Here is a 21792-nt window from a genome sequence, read left to right on the forward strand (position 1 = left end):
GAACCTTGACACCACCTTTGGTGAAGTGTGGGTCTGTTCTCATCACAACCCTGTCACTGTGTATCTGGATGTAGGGTTCCTGCAGTGTGAGTGCCTGCAGTTCGCTCACCCTTCGTAGCGAAGTGATTGCTACCAGAAAGGCAATCTTCATCGTTCGCATTTGCAGTGATGCTTTGTGGATGGGTTCGAAAGGTGCTTTCATGAGCTCCGCCAGTACCACATTTAGGTTCCAGGCCGGTGGCGGCATTCTCTTTGGTGGCGCTATTCTTTTAGCCCCTTCTAGGAATCTTTTTACGACTTGGGATGTAAAGAAGCTTCTCCCTGTTTCTCCTCTTGTGTATGCCACAATCGCTGCCAGGTGCACCCTCAGCGAGGATGAGCTTAGCTTAGCATTAATTAGGTGCGTGAGGTACCTTAGCACCGTGGATTCCCTGGTCAGTTTCCTATGGAGTTTTTTTCTTGCAACACCATTGAGTGAATCTTTTCCATTTCTCCCCATAGCACTTGCGTGTGCTGGGCCTTCTTGCCTCTCGTAGCACCCGCAGGGTGCTCTCTGGTAGTTTTAGGTGTGCGAACTCTAAGTCCTCAGGAGCCAGGCTGAGAGGTTGAGGCTCTCCGGCTCTGGGTGTAGAACTTCTCCGTTTCCCACAGAGAGTAGGTCTTTTTGAGAACTTGTGTGGGGGGGGGGGGGGCCTGCGCCATCTCCATTATCTGAGAGTACCAGGTCTGTTTGGCCCATTGTGGTACCACCAGGATGAGCGTCATGTTGCTCGCCATGCATTTGTTGAGAACCCTGGGGATCAGTGGTATCGGGGGAAAAGCGTAGGCAAATGTTTTTGACCAGCTTATCCATAGGGCATTCCCCTGTGATAGTGCCTCTGGTTGCCTGGATGCAAAGTATTGGCATTTTGCATTCCGGCGTGTTGCAAACAGGTCTATTGTTGGTGTGCCCCATCTCCTGAATAGTCTCTCTGTTTCCTGAATATTGAGTTCCCACTCTTGGGACGCTGAAGTCTGCCTGCTGAGCCAATGCGCTTCTACATTGTCCTTCCCTGGCAGGTGTATGGCTAGCAGGTCTATTTTTAGTGGTATAGCCCATTTCCAGATTTCCTGTGCCAAGCCTGACAGAGGGAATGATTGAGTTCCCCCCTGTTTATGTAAAGCACCGTTGTGGTGTTGTCTGTTCGTATTAGCACCTTCTGGTTGTACAGGTGTTTCTGAAAAGCCTTGAGGGCTAGCAGCATTGTTTTCAATTCCAGGTAATTGATATGTCTGACTGCATCTGTAGGGCTCCACAGACCCCTCACTTTGAGCCTGTTCATGTGTGCGCCCCATCCCTTCTGGGATGCGTCTGTGGTGATGGTCACTGTTGGGTCCGGTGGTGTTAGAGGTTTCCCTACTGTTATTCTTTCCTTGGTCCACCACCTTATTTCTTCCTGCACCCTGTGCGTTACAACCACTAGATCCTCCCAACTTCCTGTAGCTTGTGACCATTGCTGTTGCAGCCACTCTTGGAGTGGTCTCATTTGTAGGCGTACATTGGGGACCAGGTGTATGCATGATGCCATCATCCCCAAGATCTTGCTCACAGTCCTCACTGTCAGCTCGCCCCTTCTGGTAGTGACGTTTCTCCCTCAGTAGGCTGAGTGTTCTCTTTTCGCTGGGTAACACCCTGCATTGGATGGTGTTGATCTGAGCTCCTAGGAAGATTTTCACTTGCTCTGGTTTCATCGAGCATTTTCCCCAGTGTATGGCGAAACCCAGGCTTGCTAGCATTCTTGTCACCTGTTCTGCATGATCTTTGCATGTCCTGTAAGAGATTGCCTTTACTAGCCAGTCGTCGAGGTAGGGGTACACTTGTATCCCCTTTCTTCTTAGATTTGCGGCCACTGCCGCGAGGCATTTGGTGAACACCCTTGGTGCGGACTTTAGGCCGAATGCCAGGGTCGTGAATTGGTAGTGATCCTTGTTTACTGTGAACCTTAGCATGTGCTTGTGCAGCCTGTTCATGGGGATGTGCAGGTACGCATCTTTGAGGTCTATGGCGGACAAGAAGTCCCCGGCCTTTATCTGTGGGATGACCTCTTGTAGGGACGTCATTTTGAATTTGAGTTTTTACGTATCTGTTTAGGAACCGTAGGTCCAGGATGGGTCTTAGACTCTCGTCCACTTTTGGCACCAGGAAGTAGTTTGAGTACACTCCCTTGTTCCGTTCTTTTGAAAGGGACCCATTCGATGGCCGCTTTGAGGAGGAGTTCTTGAGCTTCCTCTTGCAGTAATCGCAGCTCTCTTCCAGAGTGCTCTTTTCTTTGGCTTTCTGTTTGGTGGTCTCTTTTCCAACTCTATGCAGTATCCGAACTGCATAATGTTGAGTATCCACTGGTCTTAGTTTTCTCCACTCCTGGAGAAAAAAATCTCAATCTTCCTCCTACTGGCGTCACATGTTCCTTTGTGTCTTGTCCGTGTAGCCCTCTCCTCTTTGTTATCCCGTGCTCCTCCCCTGGAGGGTTCGAGTGGGAGAGCACTTTTTTCCGTGTGAAGTCACTTAGAGGGGGGTTGTTCACCGCCTCTCCTTCTCTGGCCCCGTCCATTTCCTCTTGATCGAAAGGACTGGCCCCTGCTCTGGTAGTTCCAGCTTTGACTCTGCTGGCCCTGGTGACCTTGGTTGTCACTCTGTTGCCCCTGGTGGAAACTCTGGTGTGAATCTCCTCGCTGACTTCCACCTCTGCCGTTCGGCCTCCGTGTAGGAGTGCCCCTCATTCCCCTGAATTGCAGGGCCCCCATGGACCTTGCCGTCTCGTTGTCCTTCAGTTGGGTGAGCTTCTCATCAACTGGGGCTCCGAACAGTGTTTCACCGTTGAAGGGTGTGTTCAGGATATTGTTCTGCACCTCAGCCTTGAAGCCTGAGACACTGAGCCAGGCTTGCCTTCTCTCGGTGATGCCTATAGCCATCAGTCTGCTGGATGTTTCTGCCCCATCCAAGGCTGTATTTAGGCACGAGTTAGCGATGCTTTTCCCCTCTTCCACAAGGTGTGATGCCCTCTCACGGTATGGTTCCGGTAGGTGCTTGAGCAATTGGCCCATCTCATCCCAATGCTGGTATTGATGTCTATTCAGGAGGGCGTTGGAGTTCGCCATCAGCCAGTGCGTTGCGGCGTTCCTCTCAATTTTCCTGCCAGTTAGATCCATCCTCCTGCTTTCCTTGTCAGGTGGAGGTCCAGATGTTGGGACGTTTGCCCTTTTTCTGGCCGTTGCAGCGATTATTGAATCTGCTGTGACTGATCCCTTGATGTAAGCTGGGTCCTGGGAGGAGAATTTGTATTTCTTCTCCGTCCTCGCTGTTACTGATCTGCATGTAGCCGGGTCCTTGAAGGCTTCCTTCCCCTTGTCTGTGATACTCTGGAGCATGGGCAAGAACTGGCTTCTTGTCTGTATGGGGAGCAATGTCTCCAGCAGGAAATCTGCTTTTGGCTTCTCTTCCAGCTTAACTCCATAAGCTGCTGCCGCCTTCCTGACCACCTCATTGTATGCCCCAATGTCATCCGGTGGCGAAGGCCTCGTGGGGTATGTTTCCACAGCCTCTTCCGGGTTTTCGGCCCAGATGTCCTGCCATTCCTGGTCTTGGGCCGTCGAGGAACCTGAGCCGTAGCTTGACTGCTGCTCCCCGTAGTCCCCTTCTGTGTAGTAGAGGTCTTCTTCCTCTTCGTGCTCCGAGGGATCCGGAGTTTTCGGCGTCTCTTCGACGTCGAACTCCTCGAGCTCCTGTACCTCAGCGACAGCCGGTGCCGGCTTAGAGGGGGATCCTGTAACTTCTCATCTTTTCATCGAAGTCCTTCTTTCTCTGAAGGATGTTCTCCATTTCGGCCTCGAGCCTTCTTTTCTTACTCTGCGGCCTGCTCATCGTCGAGCGTTTCGGCTGCTCTTTTCGGCGTCAAAACTTTCTTCGGTTCCTTTTCCGTCGAAGTCGGAGGCCCTTTTTCGGGGGCTTGCTTCGATGACCTTTGCTTTTCGCTGGTCTTCGGCCTCCGGGAGTCCTTCTCGAAGGATCCGCTGGGCTCTTTTTCGGAGGATGCAGCTTCGGTCGTCGAAGTTTTCAGCGCCGGTGCTCCTTTCGAGGCTCTGAGCTCTGACTTTGAGAGTCTGGCTCTGACTTTCGAGACCCTGTGGGGGTTTTCGGGGTCATAGACTCTACCTTGTCGTGTGTGTGTGTGAAGGATACAAAAAATCTTGTCCTTTCCGAAGGTGCTTTATTTTTCTAAATACATAATCGCGCTTCAGACATCTAGTGTGTGAAATGCTCTGCCTGCATTTTTGGTTTGAAAATGCTGGTAGGTGGATTGCTTTGCTAACATGGAATTTTGATACTACCTTTCGAAAACATTTTGGGTTCGTGGTCAACCACCTTGTCTATATGTACCCGTAGGTATAGCTCTTGGGTGGTAAGTGCCTGTATCTCACTGACTCCTTAGCGAGGTGACAGGGATGAGGGACGCAGTTTTGAGGGTTAGAAATCTCAGTTGTGCATCCAGCATTGGATCAAAGGATTAAGTCATCTTTTGAGTGAGCACTACATTCAAGTTCCATGTATGCATTGGCACGCTTCTTGGGGGTGCAACTTCTCAACTCCTACAAAACTCTCCACCACTAGGCCTCTTGTGCACACTAAAATAGCTAACGTGACTTGATAGAGCCATAGGTAACCCGTTTTTCTAGTGGATACATGTGGTATCTAAGGACTGTGGTCTCATGTCCAGTATTTTTCCAGGCCTCTTACAGCATAGCTGGTATCTTTCATTTGTTGCTTTCATATGCCCTTGTTGGTCACTGTGCTTCTTTTAGATTCTCCATTTCCCTTGTTGGCAACTTGAGGTGTTCGAACTCTAAGTCTTCAGGAGCAGGTTGGGGGTGTTTAGTTCTGGGTGACAGACCTGTCCCTACCCCTCCACCTCCTCCCCCCATCGTTAATAGGTCTCAGTGTGCTGGGAGTGGGATCTACTGCCCTTGGGATATTTCCATGAGGTTTGAGAACCATGTGTGTCGAGCCCATTGTGGGGGTATTCAGGTTGACTTGTTCCTGTCTGCACTTTTGGATCACCTTCGGCATAATTGGAATCTGTGGAAAAGAGCGAGCAAATCGGACCATTTTATTGATGTCATTCCCCCACAGAGTACCTAACAAATCAAAAGTAGTGCAGTCAAATTTACTCCAAGCAAGTAACTGCACAATGAGCAAAAACAATAGTGAAGAACTCACTGTCTGGTGTGCTCTCTATTTGCGTAGGTGACGTTCACAACCGCTGTTTCACTGTCTGTATTCACTATAAAAGAAATAGTTGAAGGATTAGTACACATTTTGGTCATTCATTTTCTTTACATCCGAGATCACATACTACTGTCTTCACAATAAACAAGCACATATTTCACTTTCAAATAATGTAGAGGGGTGTGTTTGAGAAAACGTGATAAATACATCATTAAATCACTACTGGTGCTAAGTATGATTAAGTACTATAAGCTATTGTGTACACGGGAAGCTTGCACAACTGCTTGCCATGCTACGTCCATGCTTAGACTGCTACCGACAACTCTAAAGGAAGGAGTTGTGTGTGGCATACGAGTAGTTTGCACTGCTTCTGTCCACGAGGGGTGTTGAGCAAAGGGGCTTTGCATTTCAGATGGTTCTACTGTACCTAGTGCAACTATAATTGTGCAACAAAAGAGGGTCAAATAATGCAGCAAGAAAAGGCAAAGTATGGGATTGTCATTAGTTCACCATTTCATTTGTACACATTAATATTGACTGGGAAAGTACTTCGCGTCATTAGTGCAGTTTAATATCTGAATAGAGTCATTACCAACAAAATTACCACCAGTTAACGTTTGCCAAGACTATGCCACTGGCTGACACGTAGTGTGTGAAGCTTTACACACAAAAAAAAAACGAAGTTATTGATTTGTTTGGACTCTGCAGCTTTCAACAAAATTGGTAAAGAGCGCGGATTAAGGCAAATGCAATAAACCCCTAGTTATGCAGAAAATGGCACTGCAGCAGAGTTGTATACCAACTACCTGTCACCCAGACTAGGTCTTGTGGAATTAAAGTGGATTTCTAGCTCATGCTAGCACTATAAGCTCAGGCTCACCTCTTAAATTTCAGGCACCAGTTTACGAAAGGTTAGTCTGGAGTTACCAGATAATGGATGTCAAAAGCCTCAAAAGAGAGATGGGAAACAGACGCTCTATTAACGGCCAAATAGTTTACAACTTATTTTTATACAAAATACATCAGTCAAGTTGATTGGGCTTCTAGTATTTTGACCTGGAGCCTCAGAGAACGACACATTAGACAGAGGGTCAAAATTAAGAGAATCCTTCACAAATCATAGGCAATGCTCCACATGTTCCTGAAGTTGTGGTTAACATGCTGATCAAATCCAGCTCCAACAAGTGGTCGTCAAAAAATAGAACATGCATTTTCAGCCTAGAAACCCATTGTACGGAAGTGAAGTGTTTAGTACATTATTCATGAGACAAGAAGACGACTTGTTTTAAATACACAAAGATGTAAACGTGAAAACTTCACTATATTTTACTTCAATCCAACAAAGGCTTTATATGCCCTCTAATGCAGATAAAAACATCAGTGTGTCTGTTCAATCTCATAAGGAGTACATAACATGGAAGCTTACACTGCTAGCAGGCACCATTTTTGATCTAGGAATGCTGAATGTATGCTTTTATTTAATGTTTGAAGTACACCTCTTCGGTGCCCGAGCGCAGGAGGTTGCATGGCTAACTCTGATGTACCCACTGTGAGTGTGCAGGACTTACGCTTCCTTGCTGCAGTTTATGCTCAACATATTGCAAGCCCGAAGTTACATCACCGACGTCTGAGAAGCTTGTACTGGATCAAATCAATATCTACTGACTTGTAATCTTCTCTTTAACCAGTCTGCTACTCAATGAGTCAACTTCGGCACAGTCACTACATGTCGATTTAGTCTACTGAAATCTTACCTTGTTCACAATTTTCAACAGTTCCATACTGGGCAAGTAAGCCATCCAAAACCTGGGGAAAAACAGAACAAAGTCACATTAAAAGGACAATGCAAAAGACGTTTAACAAGTTACTTTTCACATTTTGACGTAGTCGCACATTCTAATGGGTGACCCACATTATTCCCGGAATTTAAACAGAGCCTGAAACCACCTAGAGAACCAGTGTGTATGTTCTGGAGTGGTGACAAATTTGCAGTTAGAAAATGATCTACAAGAAAGAGCTCTACCAAAAGGGAAGTAACAAAATGGTTACTTACCAGTAGGAGTAGTTTAAAACGTGAAATTTCTAGAGTCACGTGATGTGCTTTATTCTAGTAGTTGGGTTCGGAATGGTCTTTTTTGGAATGGAATAGTCGACCACTATTTGGTGGTATGCCCATCACGTGTTAAGTCAGACTGCAGCAGGATGTTCTTGTGCGTAGTCACAATCTTCTATTCCTTTTTTCTTTCTGGTGTGCTTTCTCTGTTACTGTATTTTCACAACCTGTTATCTCCCATTTCCGGGGAGGTGGGTGGGTCGCATGGGAATACAGAAAATTCTTCAAGCTGCAAAACTCCTTCGTAAGTAACCATTTAGATTTGCAACATAAACCTTTTTTTCTGGGTTAACATGCTCTGCATTAGATTACGCAGCAGTATCCCGTCCTATGGGTAGGTTGGGATGAAATGAGAAAGTGTTAGCAAACTGATGTTGTATTACTTTTTGTCCCACCGGTCCTTATTCATTTGGATGTCCACACAATGTTTTGCAGAAGGTCTGTGGTGCTGCTCATGTTGCTGCTGCACAGATTGCATACATTGGAACGTTTACTAGGAAGGCAAGTGTTGCACCCTTTTTCCGTGTTGAATGGGCTCTGGGGCGTGCTGGCAGTGTTCCTGCTTGGGAGTAACAAGTTTGTATTGTTTCTACAATCCATCTTGAAATTGTCCCTTTAGTCACTTGGGAAACCCTTTATTGTTCTTGCAAAGGAGATAAACAACTAGTTTCCCTTACAAAACAGTTTATAGTTTCTACAAGGTAATATATTGGAGCCCTCCAGACATCCAATGTGTGTAGGGCTCTGTCTGTCTGGGTTTAAGGGTCTTTAAAGAAAGCTGGTAGCTTATCACGTTTGGCAGGAACTGTGGGGTACTTCGGAGAACCACCTTCTCCTTGTGCATTTGTAAGTATGGACCCAGTATTATTAGTGCCTGCAGTTCGCTTCCTCGGCGTAGCGATGTGACTGCGAGTAGAAACGCCATCTTGAGCTTTCGGTATTTTAGATCAGTCTTGTGCACAGATTCAAAGGGTTTGGCCATTAACAACGTTAGCAAGGTATTTAAAGTTCTACAACGGCACTAGGACTGATCATGGCGGATCATTTTTCGCCCCTTCTAGCAATTGTTGCAGTACTGGATATATGAAGCTGTTACATATGGCCTGGAGTAGGCTAATATTGCTGCCAGATGTACCTTTTAAATATGAATGAGTCAGTCCGCTATCTAGCAGATGAGTGAGACAGGTTAAAAGTTTCCGGTTTTGTCCTTTTCTCCACATGTTATTTCTGCACCAGTGGATGTATCTTTTCCATTTTGCTGCACAGCATTTGCATGTGGTTGCTTTCCTTCCCTTCTGAAGGATTTCCATTGTTCAGGGCAGTAGTTGTAGGTGTCCAAACGTTGTATTCCAGAGCCAGACTGCTATAGTGTTGCTGGCTCTGGGTGGTACACTCTTCCCCCCCCCCCCCCCCCCCCATGCAAGGTTAACAGATCTTGTTCTTTGATTGTCATCATTCATCAGCTGGACATCTCTAGTATATCTGAGTACCACGTTTGTTTGTCTGGCCCTTTGCAGTGCTATGAGGATCAGGTGCATTCCTGGTGGTCTGGCTTCTCCAGTACCTTCGGTATTAGGGGAATTGGAAGAAAGGCATAGCAATCTCTCGGACCAGTTTGACAGAGCATTCCCCTCTTGACTGGTAGTGTTGAAACCTGGAGGCAAAGTTTTGACATTATGCATTTTTTGCTGTTGCAAACAGATCTCACAGACTCTGGATATTTTCTCTAGTGTCTTAGTTCAGTTCCCTTTCGTGGAGTTGCTTAGTCTGTGCCTCTGGTTTTCCTTTCCTGGTACATGGACTGTTTGCAGTCTGATCTTCCTTGGTATTGCCCATTGTCATTTCCTGTGCTAGTTTGCTTAGCGTGAATAATTTTGTTCCGCCCAGTTTATTGAGATAAAATAGTAGTTTTAATTTCCAGGTAGCTAATCTTTCAGCCCGCCTGTACTGTTCCATTGTCCATGCACCTTCGGGTTGCCTGTGTGCCCTACCCAACCCTTGTGGGATGCATCCGTTGAGAAAGTCACTGTTGAAGTGGTTGTGTAAGGTCTCCATAATATCACATCTTGGATTTCCACCATTGTGCTTCCATTTGTACCTTTGCAGTGACAATCACTAGATCCTCCTAATGGCAGTTTGCCTGCAACCTTTCCAGGAATGGATCTGCTACACAGTCTTGCATGTGTAATGAGTGGTATGCTTGATGCAATCATACCCATTAGTTTCATGATTGTCCTATCGGTCAGAGACTGCCCCGTCAGGTAAAGATGAACTTACTCTGATATTGCCTTTACCTTCTCTGGCTAGGGTATTCTCGTACTATCCTAGAGTTTAGGGTCACCACCAGGAACACTTTCCTGTTCAGGCTGTGTTGACGATTTCTTGTGGTTTGTGGAGAAACCCAGTCATTCTAAAGTTCAGATTACTGTTTGAAAGTCCCTTTGGCATTCATGTTTTCATTTCACCTTTACTAGCCAGTTGTCTAGGTATGGAGGAGTGTATTAATTTGCTTCTGAGACATGCTGCAAGACACTTTGTAAAGACCTTTGGTGCTGACTTTATCCCAAATGATAGGACCGTAGGTATTTCTTGTGACCTTGATTCATTGGTTTGTGTAGGTAGGCATCCTTTAAATCTAGTGTGGCCATATAATCCCTTTTTTGCAGGAGTGGGATTACTTCTTGAAGAGTTGTCATTCTGAAATGTGTGCAGATGCATTTGTTAATGGACCTGAAATTCAAGATTTGTTTTAGGGTGAGGTCTTCTTTCGATACCCTTTCAATTTCTTTCTCTGGGATGCAGATGTCGGTCTGCTGAGCCTGTCTGCTTCCACATTGTCCTTCCCTAGTAGATGTATCACTAACAGGTCTATTTGTCTTGGGATTGCCCATCTCCATATTTCCTGTGCTAGCAGAGAGTGTCGCCGACGGTGTCCCTCCTTGCTTGTTGGTGTAGAACATGGTAGTTGTATTGTCTGCATCAGTACTCTGTGTCCGTATAGCGGTTTCCGAGAGGCTTTTAAGGCTAGGAAAACTATTTCTATCTCTAGGTAGTTGATGTGCTTTATTGCATCCTGCTGTGACAACAATCCCCTTACTTTGAGGTTGTTTGTGCGTGCTCCCTACCCAATCTGGGAGGCGTCTGTTGTAATGGTTACTGTGGACATTGGTTGTGTGAATGGTCTCCCATGTGCTATGTTCTTTGTTCCACCACGCTATTTATTGCTATGCTGTTTGTGTGACAACCACTAGATCCTTCCAACTCCCTGTCGCTTGTGACCATTGCTGCTGGATCCATTCTTGGAATGGTCTCGTGTAGGCGGATATTTGGGACCAAATGTATGCATGATGCCATCATTCCCATCAGTTTGCTCACTGTCCTAACTCGCCCCTTGCGGTAAAGACCTATATCCTTGCATATCGTCAAAGTCCTTTTTGAACTTGGGGTCACCTTGCTCTGCATGGTGTTGATATCCACCCCTAAGAAATGTTTTACCTGTTCTGGTTCTATTGATTATTTCACCCAATGGCTTGAAAACCCCAATTGGGTTAGTGTCTGTATTATTACTTCCATGTGCCCTTTGCACAGGTTGTATGAGTTTGCTTTTACCAGCCAGTTGTCGAGGTACGGGTATACATGTATTCTCGGCCTCCTTAAGGGTGCCGCTACTGCTGCCAGGCATTTTGCGAAAAACCCTTAGAGCCGATTTGAGTCCGAATGCCAGCACTGTGAACTGGTAGTGAGTTTTGTTGATCATAAACCTGAGGAGGTGTTTGTGTTTGCTGTTAATGGGGATGTGCAATTAAGCGTCCTTTAAGTCGATGGTTGCCATGTAATCTCCTTGCAGCTGTGGTATAACCTCTTGGAGTGATGTCATCTTGAACCTTTGAGTCTTTATAAACCCGTTTAAGAATCTTAGATCTAGAATTGGACGCAAGGTTCCGTCTACTTTTGGTATGAGGAAGTAGGTGGAGTAGACCCCCTTGTTCCGGTCTTTGTGTGGTACTATTTCTATGGCTCTTTTCCGTAGCAGTTCTTTTGCTTCCTGTAGCAAATGTGTACGCTCCTTTGCTGAGAGTACTCTGCCTCTTTGCTCTGTTTGGAGGTGGCTTTTGAAGGTCTATACAGTACCCGTATTGTATGAAGTTTAGTATTAATTTGTCTGATGTTATTTCCTTCCATTGCTGGAGGAAGTGTTTTATTCTGCCTCCTACTGGTGTGTGTTGGAGGAACTGTTGTAGATCTTGATTCGTTCTTAGTCTTTGTGTTCACTTTTTCCCCAACCCGAGATCTTGGCCTGATGTTCGTGGATTCAGTTGATGAGTCACTTGGATGAGGGTGGCTGACTTCCCCCCCCCCCCTCCCTCCCTCTGTCTGTAAACCCTTCCTCGGCCGCGCCCTAGAAAGGATTGCCCACGGGCTGGTAGTTTTGTTGCTGCGGTCCCTGCTGCGATCCCTGGTTGATAACCTTGCTGGAAGGTTTGGTGTGGTGCCACAGGTTGGTGGTTCCCCCTACCTGTTGGCCTCCTGGACTGTGTCCCTCTTATACCTTTGAACTGCAGCGCCCCCATAGACCTAGCTATTTCGTTGTCGTTCAGTTGGTTGTTTGTCATCAACTGGTGCGCCGAACAGTTGTTCCCCATTGATGATTTCAAGGATGTTGTTCTGAACTTCATCCTTAGCCATGCATGCCTCCTTTCTGTGATCCCCAGCATCATCTGCCTGATGTCTCCGCTGTGTCCAGGGCTGACTTCAGAAATGAATTTGCCATGTTTTTCTCTTCTACCAGATGGCTCGCCCTTCTCTGGTATTGCTCTGGTATGTGCTTTAGGAGTTTGCCTACTTCTTCCCAGTGCTGGTATGCGTGTCTGTTGATGAGCGCATTGTAATTGCCAAAGCGCCATTGTATCGCTGCACTTCTTTCCATTTTCCTACCCATTAGGTCTAGCCTCTCGCTCTTTGTCTGGTGGTGGGCCAGAGTTAGTGGGTATATTTGCTCTCTTCCTAGACGTGGATGCCATTATTGAGTCGGTTAGTCTGATCCCCTAATGTACATGGGATCCTTTGAAGAATGTTCACATTTCTTTTCTGCTTGTGGAGTTACTGCTCTACATATAGACGGCTCCTTGAAGGCCTCCTTAACCTGGTCCAGTACACTTGGGAGCAGGGGCAGGAACTGGCTTCTTAGCTGAGATTGCAACAAGTTCTCTAAGAGGAAACAAGACTGGTGTTTTTCTTTCTCTAGCTGTACTCCAAATGTGTCTGCGGCTCTTTTGATGACTTGATTGTAGATCCCTGTGTCGTTCAGTGGCGAAGGCCTCGACAGATAGGACTACACCCTCTTCCGGGAATTCGGCGTCGAGATCTTGCCACAGCAAGTCCTGAGCCTCTGAGGACGTCGAGCCCTGGTAACTTTGCTAGTCTTACTATCCTTCGGCGTCGCTGTAGTCCAGCTATTCCTCTTTCACTCCAGGTTCAGGTGTGGTTGGTGGTTGAAAATCCTCAACGCACCTTTCGGCTTTAGACAGAATGCTGTAGAATTTCATCTTTTTGTCGAAGTCTCTCTTGCGTTGTAAAATGCTTGCCATTTCGGCCTCAAACCTTTTCTTTATCATCTCAGCCGCATGTTCAGCTACGAGGGTTTCGGCTTTTCTCTTCGCTGTGGTCGACGTCCAAGTCGAAACCGCTCTGGGACTATGCTTTTAGAAGTGGAGGCCTCTTTTGTGGCTGCTCTGTGGCACCTTTCCCTGGTCTTAGGATTTCACTGTCTGAGAGTCCTTTTCAAAAGGAACCAAAGGGCTGCTTGTCCTCGGATGCAGTTGTCGACGTGGAATGCTTCGACGGCCCTGATCCTTTTAAGGACTTTGAGTCGCTTCTGCTGTTATCAGTGGAGTGTTTGGGGTTTGACGAATCTTACCTCCTTAGTCGTTTTCTTTTCAAACTAGACTATGGCGTCCTGCGGCGAGGTGGTCTCCACTGTAGAGTCCCAAACCTCAGAGCAATTGAGGTGTCCCCTGCTCCTGCATGTTGTAGTTTGCTCTTCTTTGCCTCTCCCTTACTCTGAGGGTCTTCGGGGTGAACGCTGCACAGACGTTGCAGTCCTCGCTTCGATGGTCGAGCAGCAGGCAGAGATTGCAAACAGGGTTGTGGTCCCTTTGCGCATACTTATGGCGGCAGTTTAAGCAGAATTTAAACAGTTTTGTCCATCACCGAGCCCAGGGAGCCCCCTCTACACGCATTCTCCGTAGAAATGTCTTATTCTTCGATGTTCTCTCTTCTTTCGTAGACTTCTGTCTCAACTTGTCCTCCGGTGTCTTCTCTGATATGGATAGTTTTTTTGATTTTTCATCGATTCTTCTCTCCTAAGTTTTGGAGCTCCTTCACTGTTGATCCAAACAACAGCGGGGGGAAAAAAATCTGAAGATGGCGACCAAAGGGGGGAGCTTCCAGAGGAAGCACGTCAACGTCACGAAGGACACCAAATGGTGTTATGTCGACGCCCAACTGGGCCACGGAAAAAAAAAAGGAAAAAGGAATACTACAATTCCGAACCCAACCACTCTACCACTAGATGGTGGAATAATGCACAGCATAGTGAGTCCAGAATTATTCACGCTGCAAAAGTATTCTATAGAAGAAAACAGTCTACAGAACAGAACTACGGATGCAAACCCTGGAAAATGCCTTGGTAGCAAATTCATACTGACAACATACAGCAAACATACAAAGTCTCTGGTGAGCAACCTCTCACCCGAAAGGTGGAAGACCAAACCAGTCCAGTCTTACCGGTGTCTTCCGAGTCTTCCCAGTCTTCCCCAGGGAGAAAGAAATATTAGGCAGTGACTTAATATATGCAGACTTTAGTTGGTCACAAACGCCTCAACCTTTTTTGCTACGTGAACTGAACAGATCACAAAGAAAGTTCACTGTGAAGTGTCTGCTTCAGCCTCGAAAAACTCAGGTCATGTCGAGGGTACAAAATACTGGAGTTAAGTTCTTCACGTCGCCCCCATGTGTGTTAGTGAATTTGTGTACATGCTTACGAGGAACCGCATGCTGAGAAATCCATAAATGCCAAGACCCTCTGTGTTCCACTGAGCTGAACAAAGATGGCGGCACGTAAAAAAAGACGTCCCAGGTGACACCAGGCATGTATATACAGCGAAAAGTGCTATGCTGCTGTAACCAAAAAGAGAACACTGCCGAACTTACAGCAGCAGCTTCACATATCTTCACGCGAACCCATAGACATGGTAAGGGTATGCGAGGAAAACTAGAGTTAGTGGAAAACGAGCAGTCATCCGGACGCGGCCAATTCAAACTCTGCATACCACCAATGGCCAAACCGTTCGGCGCCAAAATAACTCCATCACGGCATAGGAAAAAAAACAGGACAATTTCCGCCAGTGTAAATCCTCAACTAACCTCAGTGGAAGTAAAGTTTAAGACATGAGTTGATGCCACTGCAAGCCTTCTACAAATAAGCTCAGTCTGCCAGTAACTTCACTTGCGAGCTGGAACCAGAACTTAAGCACAAACTGCTTGCGTAGCTGCCAACAGGGTTAACATGCAGATGCCTGTACTAATACTTTGGAGAGAAGGCTGTTAAATTAAATATAACACAAGCGGGGGGGATCTGCAGGGCATGGTGGGTTTCTGCAGGAAGATATTCCTTGTAGTCTTTTCAGTTTCTCTGTAGGATAGCTTCATGACACCTTGCACACTGAGTTTTCACATCAAATCGTCACCAAAATATGTTATGATGTAGATACGTTATGATGTAGATATGAAATCCAGTAGCCGATATTAGGCTATAGATGAAGGTTTTATTGATTTTAGTTGGTAAGTTGGTCTTGTAGTAAGTTCTGTAGTTTGCCCCACCAGGAGCAGCCTCCCTCCTGCTCACTGCAGACTCCAACTGACACTCCACATCACAAGCACCCTCACAATCCATTACATCACCATGCACACCAAAATTCCACAGCACATTCACACTGGCTGTGAAGCAGGGGTAGAAAAATAGGGAAGATGCATAATACCATGAATCAGATACAACGACTTCCATGATCTTTTTCTTTTTAAGCAACAAGCTAGTACGAAAATGTCTTTGAGTTGCCCTACAAACGGGACTACATAGTAGTAATAGGAACTGAAACAGAGTTTGAAGTTAACAGCTGAAGTACTTATTTGGCGCTAAATTGATCGCTCACAATTTGAACAAGGTTGTGCTACTCTATGGCAGACTCCTTTCCTTGCACATTAAGCCAGGGAGCACTGCAACCCTTCGCAGAGTTAACTTCCAAAAATGGGGGGGGGGGGGGATTAGGGGGAGAGATTTAAAAAAAAGAGACCATTCATTAATGGCAGCATGCTGAAATAACCAAAGTTATGACTGACAAGCTATGGGACATAGGCTAAAACCGACCTCCCTTCCCTAGCAGTGATACAGTATATTTTATGAAAGTTATTCAAGATTAGGACATTCTTAAGACAGGGCACCCCAACTGCAAGAACACCAGCACAAAGCCATACCCAGGATCAGAGTACATTGTCAACCATTTGAGTTACAGAACCCCCCCCCCCCCCCCAGCGATTCACAGAACTCTGCGCGCTAGAATCAATGCAAAAAATAAATGCATTTGGGGGAAAAAGAAATGCGAGCGGCAAAGCCCCTCAAAGGGCAGCACGCGTTGGGAGAATGCTCCATCTTCAACCTGCCAGATACCATAGAGTAGCTCATGTCTCTACCCACACCTGCCTGCAGCCAGTTTTCATGGTCTTGGTAGGATCTGAACAGTAAATCCCACCTCCCAAAATATCTTTACTTACAACCTGAACTACAGTTTGGTATTCTTAGGAAACCACACCTGTTGGAACTGGCCCTAACCTACCTCATTTTTATCAAGTAACAAAGGCCCTTGATTAAGCAGAATAAATACAAGCGAAGAATAAATTCTTGACAGGAATCTGTTGCATAATAAAGGAGGTGTCCAGCCGGACACTAATTTAATTGATTGAAAAAAATGACAAAAAATATAAAAGACAAACCATTATAAAGTGGGATACAATCCTGTATCCTATACATACGACATTTAGGGAAAAGGACAAAAATACCGAAAAAAAGAAAAACAGGCAATTATGTATAGAGCCACTAGTTGGAAGATAACAATTTAGTCTAGCTAAGCTCATGTAGATAACACAATTTTATATCACATTGGAAAGCTGATGTGTCACTACATTAACAGTAGACGGCATTTTGATCCTATAACCAATAAAGGATCATCATCAGGACTTCAAATAACATTGCCTTAATTGTAAGCCTATTTGGGCCGATTAAGGGTACGATCAAGGTTGGACCGTGTAGTTAATCAGCGAGTCCAAGGGCACGGAGGAATTCGGACCGCGTGCTTTTATTTGTGAGGGGAGGCAAGGTCCACAGTGTAGGCAGACCGTTCGAGGCATCTGGATGGCGCTTGGATGGATACGTGTATGAGATTGATGCACCTCAATTAAGATGAGCCTCAGGCAGTGGAGGGCAAACACAGCAATGGCTTCGTATCTCGGATTGGAGAGTCCCGCAGAAGAATAACTCCAGGTAGAAACCGGAACCTTCAGTGAAGTTCACGGTATTTGGAGGAGAAATTACCAGTATGTTTCGGATTAGGACATCTTCGGTGACTGCTGGGCACAATCGCTCCCGTCAGTCTGACTTCCTCCGTGCCCTTGGACTCGCTGATTAACTACACGGTCCAACATTGATCGTCCCCTCAATCGGCCCAAATAGGCTTACAATTAAGGCAATGTTATTTGAAGTCCTGATGATGATCCTTTATTGGTTATAGGATCGAAACGCCGTCGACTTAATGTAGTGACACATCAGCTTTCCAATGTGATATAAAATTGTGTTATCTACATGAGCTTAGCTAGACTAAATTGTTATCTTCCAACTAGTGGCTCTACACATAAATTGCCTGTTTTTCTTTTTTTTGGTATTATTTTTGTCCTTTTCCCTAAATGTCGTATGTACAGGATACAGGATTGTATCCCACTTTATAATTGTCTGTCTTTTATATTTTTTGTCATTTTTTTAATCAATTAAATTAGTGTCCGGCTGGACACCTCCTTTATTATAGAACAGATTCCTGTCTATAATTTATCCTTCGCTTGTATTTATTCTGCTTAATCAAGGGCCTTTGTTACTTGATAAAATTGCTACCCTCGGTCCTTGACTATTTATAGGGTTCCCTTGTTCCTTTGAAACTACTAACCTACCTCAGGCATTTTTGTGAGAAAGAATTTGCCAACTATTTAATGCTAGAAAATTAGCTCAGGTGTGTATTTTCCAAGCCAAAACAGAGAAGACGTCAGACCGTTTTAAGCTATTTTTGGCCCCATCGTTTAGAAACAATAGGGTAAAATCCCCCAAACCATGCCTCGAGCCATCAACTTGCGCACATTGGCTTGACCAAGGGACAATACTGGCCGGTCCATGAGATTTTGGCCAATGTATTGATCTTTACAGGACCTAGCACTTAAAAGCTCAACGACTATATTCACTTTCGTATATGGGCCCAAGAAAGTGCCTTTGTTGTCTCAATGAGGTTCGTGTCTTCTCAGCAGCTAATGCACTGACTGGCCGTATGATCCTGGGTGTTATTTACGGAGTCAAGCTTCTAGTCCCTATCTCAAATAAACAAGGACCTCATGCCTTCTCTGGCGATTAAAGGGCTCTCAGATAGTCGTTTGTATGTCCAATTGACATGCACATGTGGCTCAGGAGCACCCACGTGGTTAAAGATTAGTAACCATAGACTGCTCAAGTCACCCAAGACATAGTCAGTTGGTGCACGCGCGAGGCCATGACAAAAAGGACAAATAATGCTACTACCTAAATCAGAGAAATTATAGGTTTGCATCCACACCGGCTTAGTCAATATACACACTTCGAAATCTTCGTGAAATTAAGTGAGTAGCTTAACAGAGTCGGAAATGTTGGATTATGGCAGTCTTTCTATAAATCTATAGTAATCTTGCTTTTACATTTCTTTTAAGATATATTTCGGTTATTTTGACAATTAACACTAATATTCATATCAAGCCTACAAGGTGTGTTTAACAGTGTTTCAGAACTAGCATTTATGGAAATTAATCTCCTCCAACAGAATTTGTATAGCTCTTCATACAATTTGAAGGGACAACAAAGTACTCCAATCAACAGCAGGTTCACGGATGCCATGTCATGTTGGATTTGGCACGTCCTGTATAGCAAGTGCTTGAGATTCAAATTGGTTTTGCAAGTAGCGCTGCACATACGCGTACGGTGTTGATGTTATGGAAGGTGTGAGCATAGGCATGTTTGTGCATTTCTTGTTTCCAACTTAAACCGTTTTCCTTCTTGATAATTTTTACGCTCTCCTGATTTCAAGGCAAGTGACTATTCTTAACTGTGCAGTGATACGACAAAGCATTGGCCGCCTGGCCATAGAAAGATAAGTTACTTACCTGTAATCCTAGTTCTCTTCCAGGGGAATCCTCATCAAAGTCATAAGAACATTAATATTCCCGCCCATGCGCGGGGACCCGGAAACACACACTTGTGAAACCATACATGTAGCTCCAAATACATATATACACATACATACACAATAAACACAATGCAACCTTCCATACACTAAAGCTGAGCAATGTTGTAAGAATTTCCTTTGCACATAAAAACAATTCCAATAAAGCAGGGAGAAATAAAACATTTAAACTGCTTTAATGCACAACAGAAATCATAATCCTGCAAAGATGAATGCAAAACATTGCCAGCCCACAGGCTGCATTGCAGAAACAGTGTATGAGGCTGAAAAGCTAACCCACAGAATAGTAAATGGCACCATGCCTTTAAGGCAGCCATGACCCCTAGCTTCCCATCATGCCTCAGGGGTGACAGTTAGGGTAGTTCTTTGCGGAGGCACAAAGATGAGATTTACCTTGATCACTTGCCCAGGAAGGCGGGTGGGTTGCTTATGACTGAGGAGGATACCCCTGGAAGAGAACTAAGATTACAGGTAAGTAACTTATCCTTCTCTTCCAGGGGATCCTCATCAATAGACATAAGCACATGAATAGAGTAGCAAGCCCATCCCTCCTTCCTGCAGGCAAGTGACAAGCATAAAATAAAGTACACATTGTTAAAAACATTAATGACTATAATCAAGCTAGCATTGGAACAGATTGCTCAAGTAGGCTTGGCCTACTTGGGTATCCACTCAGGAGTCAGAATCAAGACAGTAATGCCTAGTAAACATGTGTACTGACTTCCTAACGGCGCCATAGTTTATAAACAATTGGTCAGACTGTAACCCCTTGCCTGCTGAAGACTAGCCCAGCTCGTCATGAGGCACAGTGGATCTGAGATCATGACGTCACAACGGCCACGCCACTCGCCCACGCAGCAAATTCCACACCTGTGCGGATGTCTATGGGAGTGGGCAGAGTCATGACTATCCCAGCTCGTCACAAGCACAGCTCCACTGTGCCACATGGCGAGCTCGGCTTTGTACCAGATCGCTTGAGAATCCAGTGGCAGCAGGGGGGAGCGTGTTTCACCTTATTTAAGTAATACATGGTGGTTGTATTGTCCGTTTCTATCAGCATCGACTCAGACTGAATCAATGGATGGAATGCCTTAAGGGCTAAATTAACCACCCGCCGCTCTAACATGTTTATATGATCGGTCTGCTCCTTGTTCAACCATCTGCTACGAGTCTGCAGTTGACCCAGGTGTGCCCCCCATCCCTGAAGTGATGCATCCGTGATCAGGGATGGTTTTGTGAGATGCTGATGGAATGGGACTCCCACTAGGAGATTCTTCGGCTGAGTCCACCAGACAATGGACCTCTTCTCTGATCTAGAGGAGAATGTGATCTTACCAATGTCCTGAAAAATGGGCCCATTTGTCCTCCAGATCCTGCTGTAATGGTCTCATTCTCAATCTGGAGTTGGGTATGAGAAATATCCAATGGCCATCGACCCCAGTAGAGATGCCACTTGCCTCACTGACGGTTGATGTGCTTGAAGGATGATATTAGATTAGTTTCTCCTCGATAACAGTCTCTCCTCTGAATGAAACACTTTCCTAGGCCGTAGTCCAGGGCGGCACCCAGATAGTGGAGCGTTTGAGTGGGCCGATGAACGGATTTCTCCATGTACACATGAAGTCCCAAGCGGTGTAGTAGATCTAGGAAGGTTTGATAGTGGTTCTACACCATGTGAGGAGATGAACCCCTCAAGTCGTCCAGGTATACATATACAAACAGGCCTTGGCGATGTAATGCTGCAGCCACCACTACCATGCATTTCGTGAATGCCCTTGGAGCAGATCTGAGGCCGAACGGCAAGACTCTGAACTGGTAATGCTTTGCGCCTACCATGAATCACAGGAACTTGCGATGCTGTGGAGCAATTGGAATGTGGAAGTACGCATCTTGGAGATCGAACACATCAAATCCCCTTTCTGTAGGTGTGGATATATGTGATCGAGCGCCAACATACAAAACTTCTCCTTTCGGAGGACAATGTTCAGTGTTCAGAGATCGGAGATCGGAGATCGGCGATCCACGATAGGTCTGAACTTGAGCGCTTGGTCTTTTTTCGGTACAAGGAAATATCTGAAGTAAACTCCTTTTCATGGTTGAGCAGGAGGGAACTCTTCTATGGCTAGTTTCTTTAGAAGGATCGACTCTTCCTGATGCAGCAAATCCAGATGATGAGGACGTGATCTGACTGGAGTTCTGGTTCTTGGAGGTGCGCAGAAACGTAGCGCGTAACCATTGAGCAGTATATTTAGCACCAAGTGATCTTTGGTTATGTTGCGCCACTCTTATGCAAGTTGATACTTCCTCCCACTGGAGTGAGCAAAGGTGCTAAAGGAAGCAGAAAATCATTGCTTGCCTGGAGTTTTGGCTATGGAGGAGGATTGCTGCTGATGTCCTCCTCTGCCTCGAGAGTAACAACGGCCTTGGTTTTGTGATCTGGATTGCTGCTTCTGCAACCATTGAGGGGTTTGGACCCTCTGATGGTAGTTCTTGCAGTTATAAGGCCTGTAGCGAAGCCCGAACTCCTTTTTTCCTCTAGGCCACGGCCTTCAATGTATCCAGCTCAGCCTTCATCCTGGCCATCTCCTAGTCGGTGTGTGATCCAAAAAGAGTTGCCAGAGAACGGAAGATTTAAAATACCATGCTGAGCTTCCGGTTTCAAAGCGGTTAGCAACAGCCAGGAAGACCTCGGTGCACATATTCCGTGCGCCTGCGAATGTGCAGCCAGAAGCCACATCCACTGCTGTGCTGATCACTTGATTGGCTACCAGTGCGTCCTCCTGTAGAATCTCTGCTAAATCTTGGCAATCCTCCTTCGGCAGCTGGTCTTTAAA

The 21792-nt window shown here is 45.7% G+C and overlaps 1 protein-coding gene across 4 annotated transcripts in view; it reads right to left on the reverse strand.

Annotated features, from left to right (window-relative positions):
- The window catches only part of IGF2BP1 (insulin like growth factor 2 mRNA binding protein 1), a 1614238-nt gene that overhangs the window by 281237 nt on the left and 1311209 nt on the right, over positions 1 to 21792 (reverse strand). For all 4 annotated transcript variants that reach the window (XM_078645534.1, XM_078645532.1, XM_078645535.1 and 1 more), the window contains 2 exons: positions 7018 to 7069; positions 5255 to 5318 (listed from right to left, as the gene is read on the reverse strand). In XM_078645534.1, the coding sequence (XP_078501660.1) occupies positions 5255 to 5318; positions 7018 to 7069 (116 nt within the window). The remainder of the gene's footprint in view (positions 1 to 5254; positions 5319 to 7017; positions 7070 to 21792) is intronic.

The sequence above is a fragment of the Lissotriton helveticus genome, chromosome 5_1, assembly GCF_964261635.1.
Source record: "Lissotriton helveticus chromosome 5_1, aLisHel1.1, whole genome shotgun sequence".
NCBI classification, from domain to species: Eukaryota; Metazoa; Chordata; class Amphibia; order Caudata; family Salamandridae; genus Lissotriton; species Lissotriton helveticus.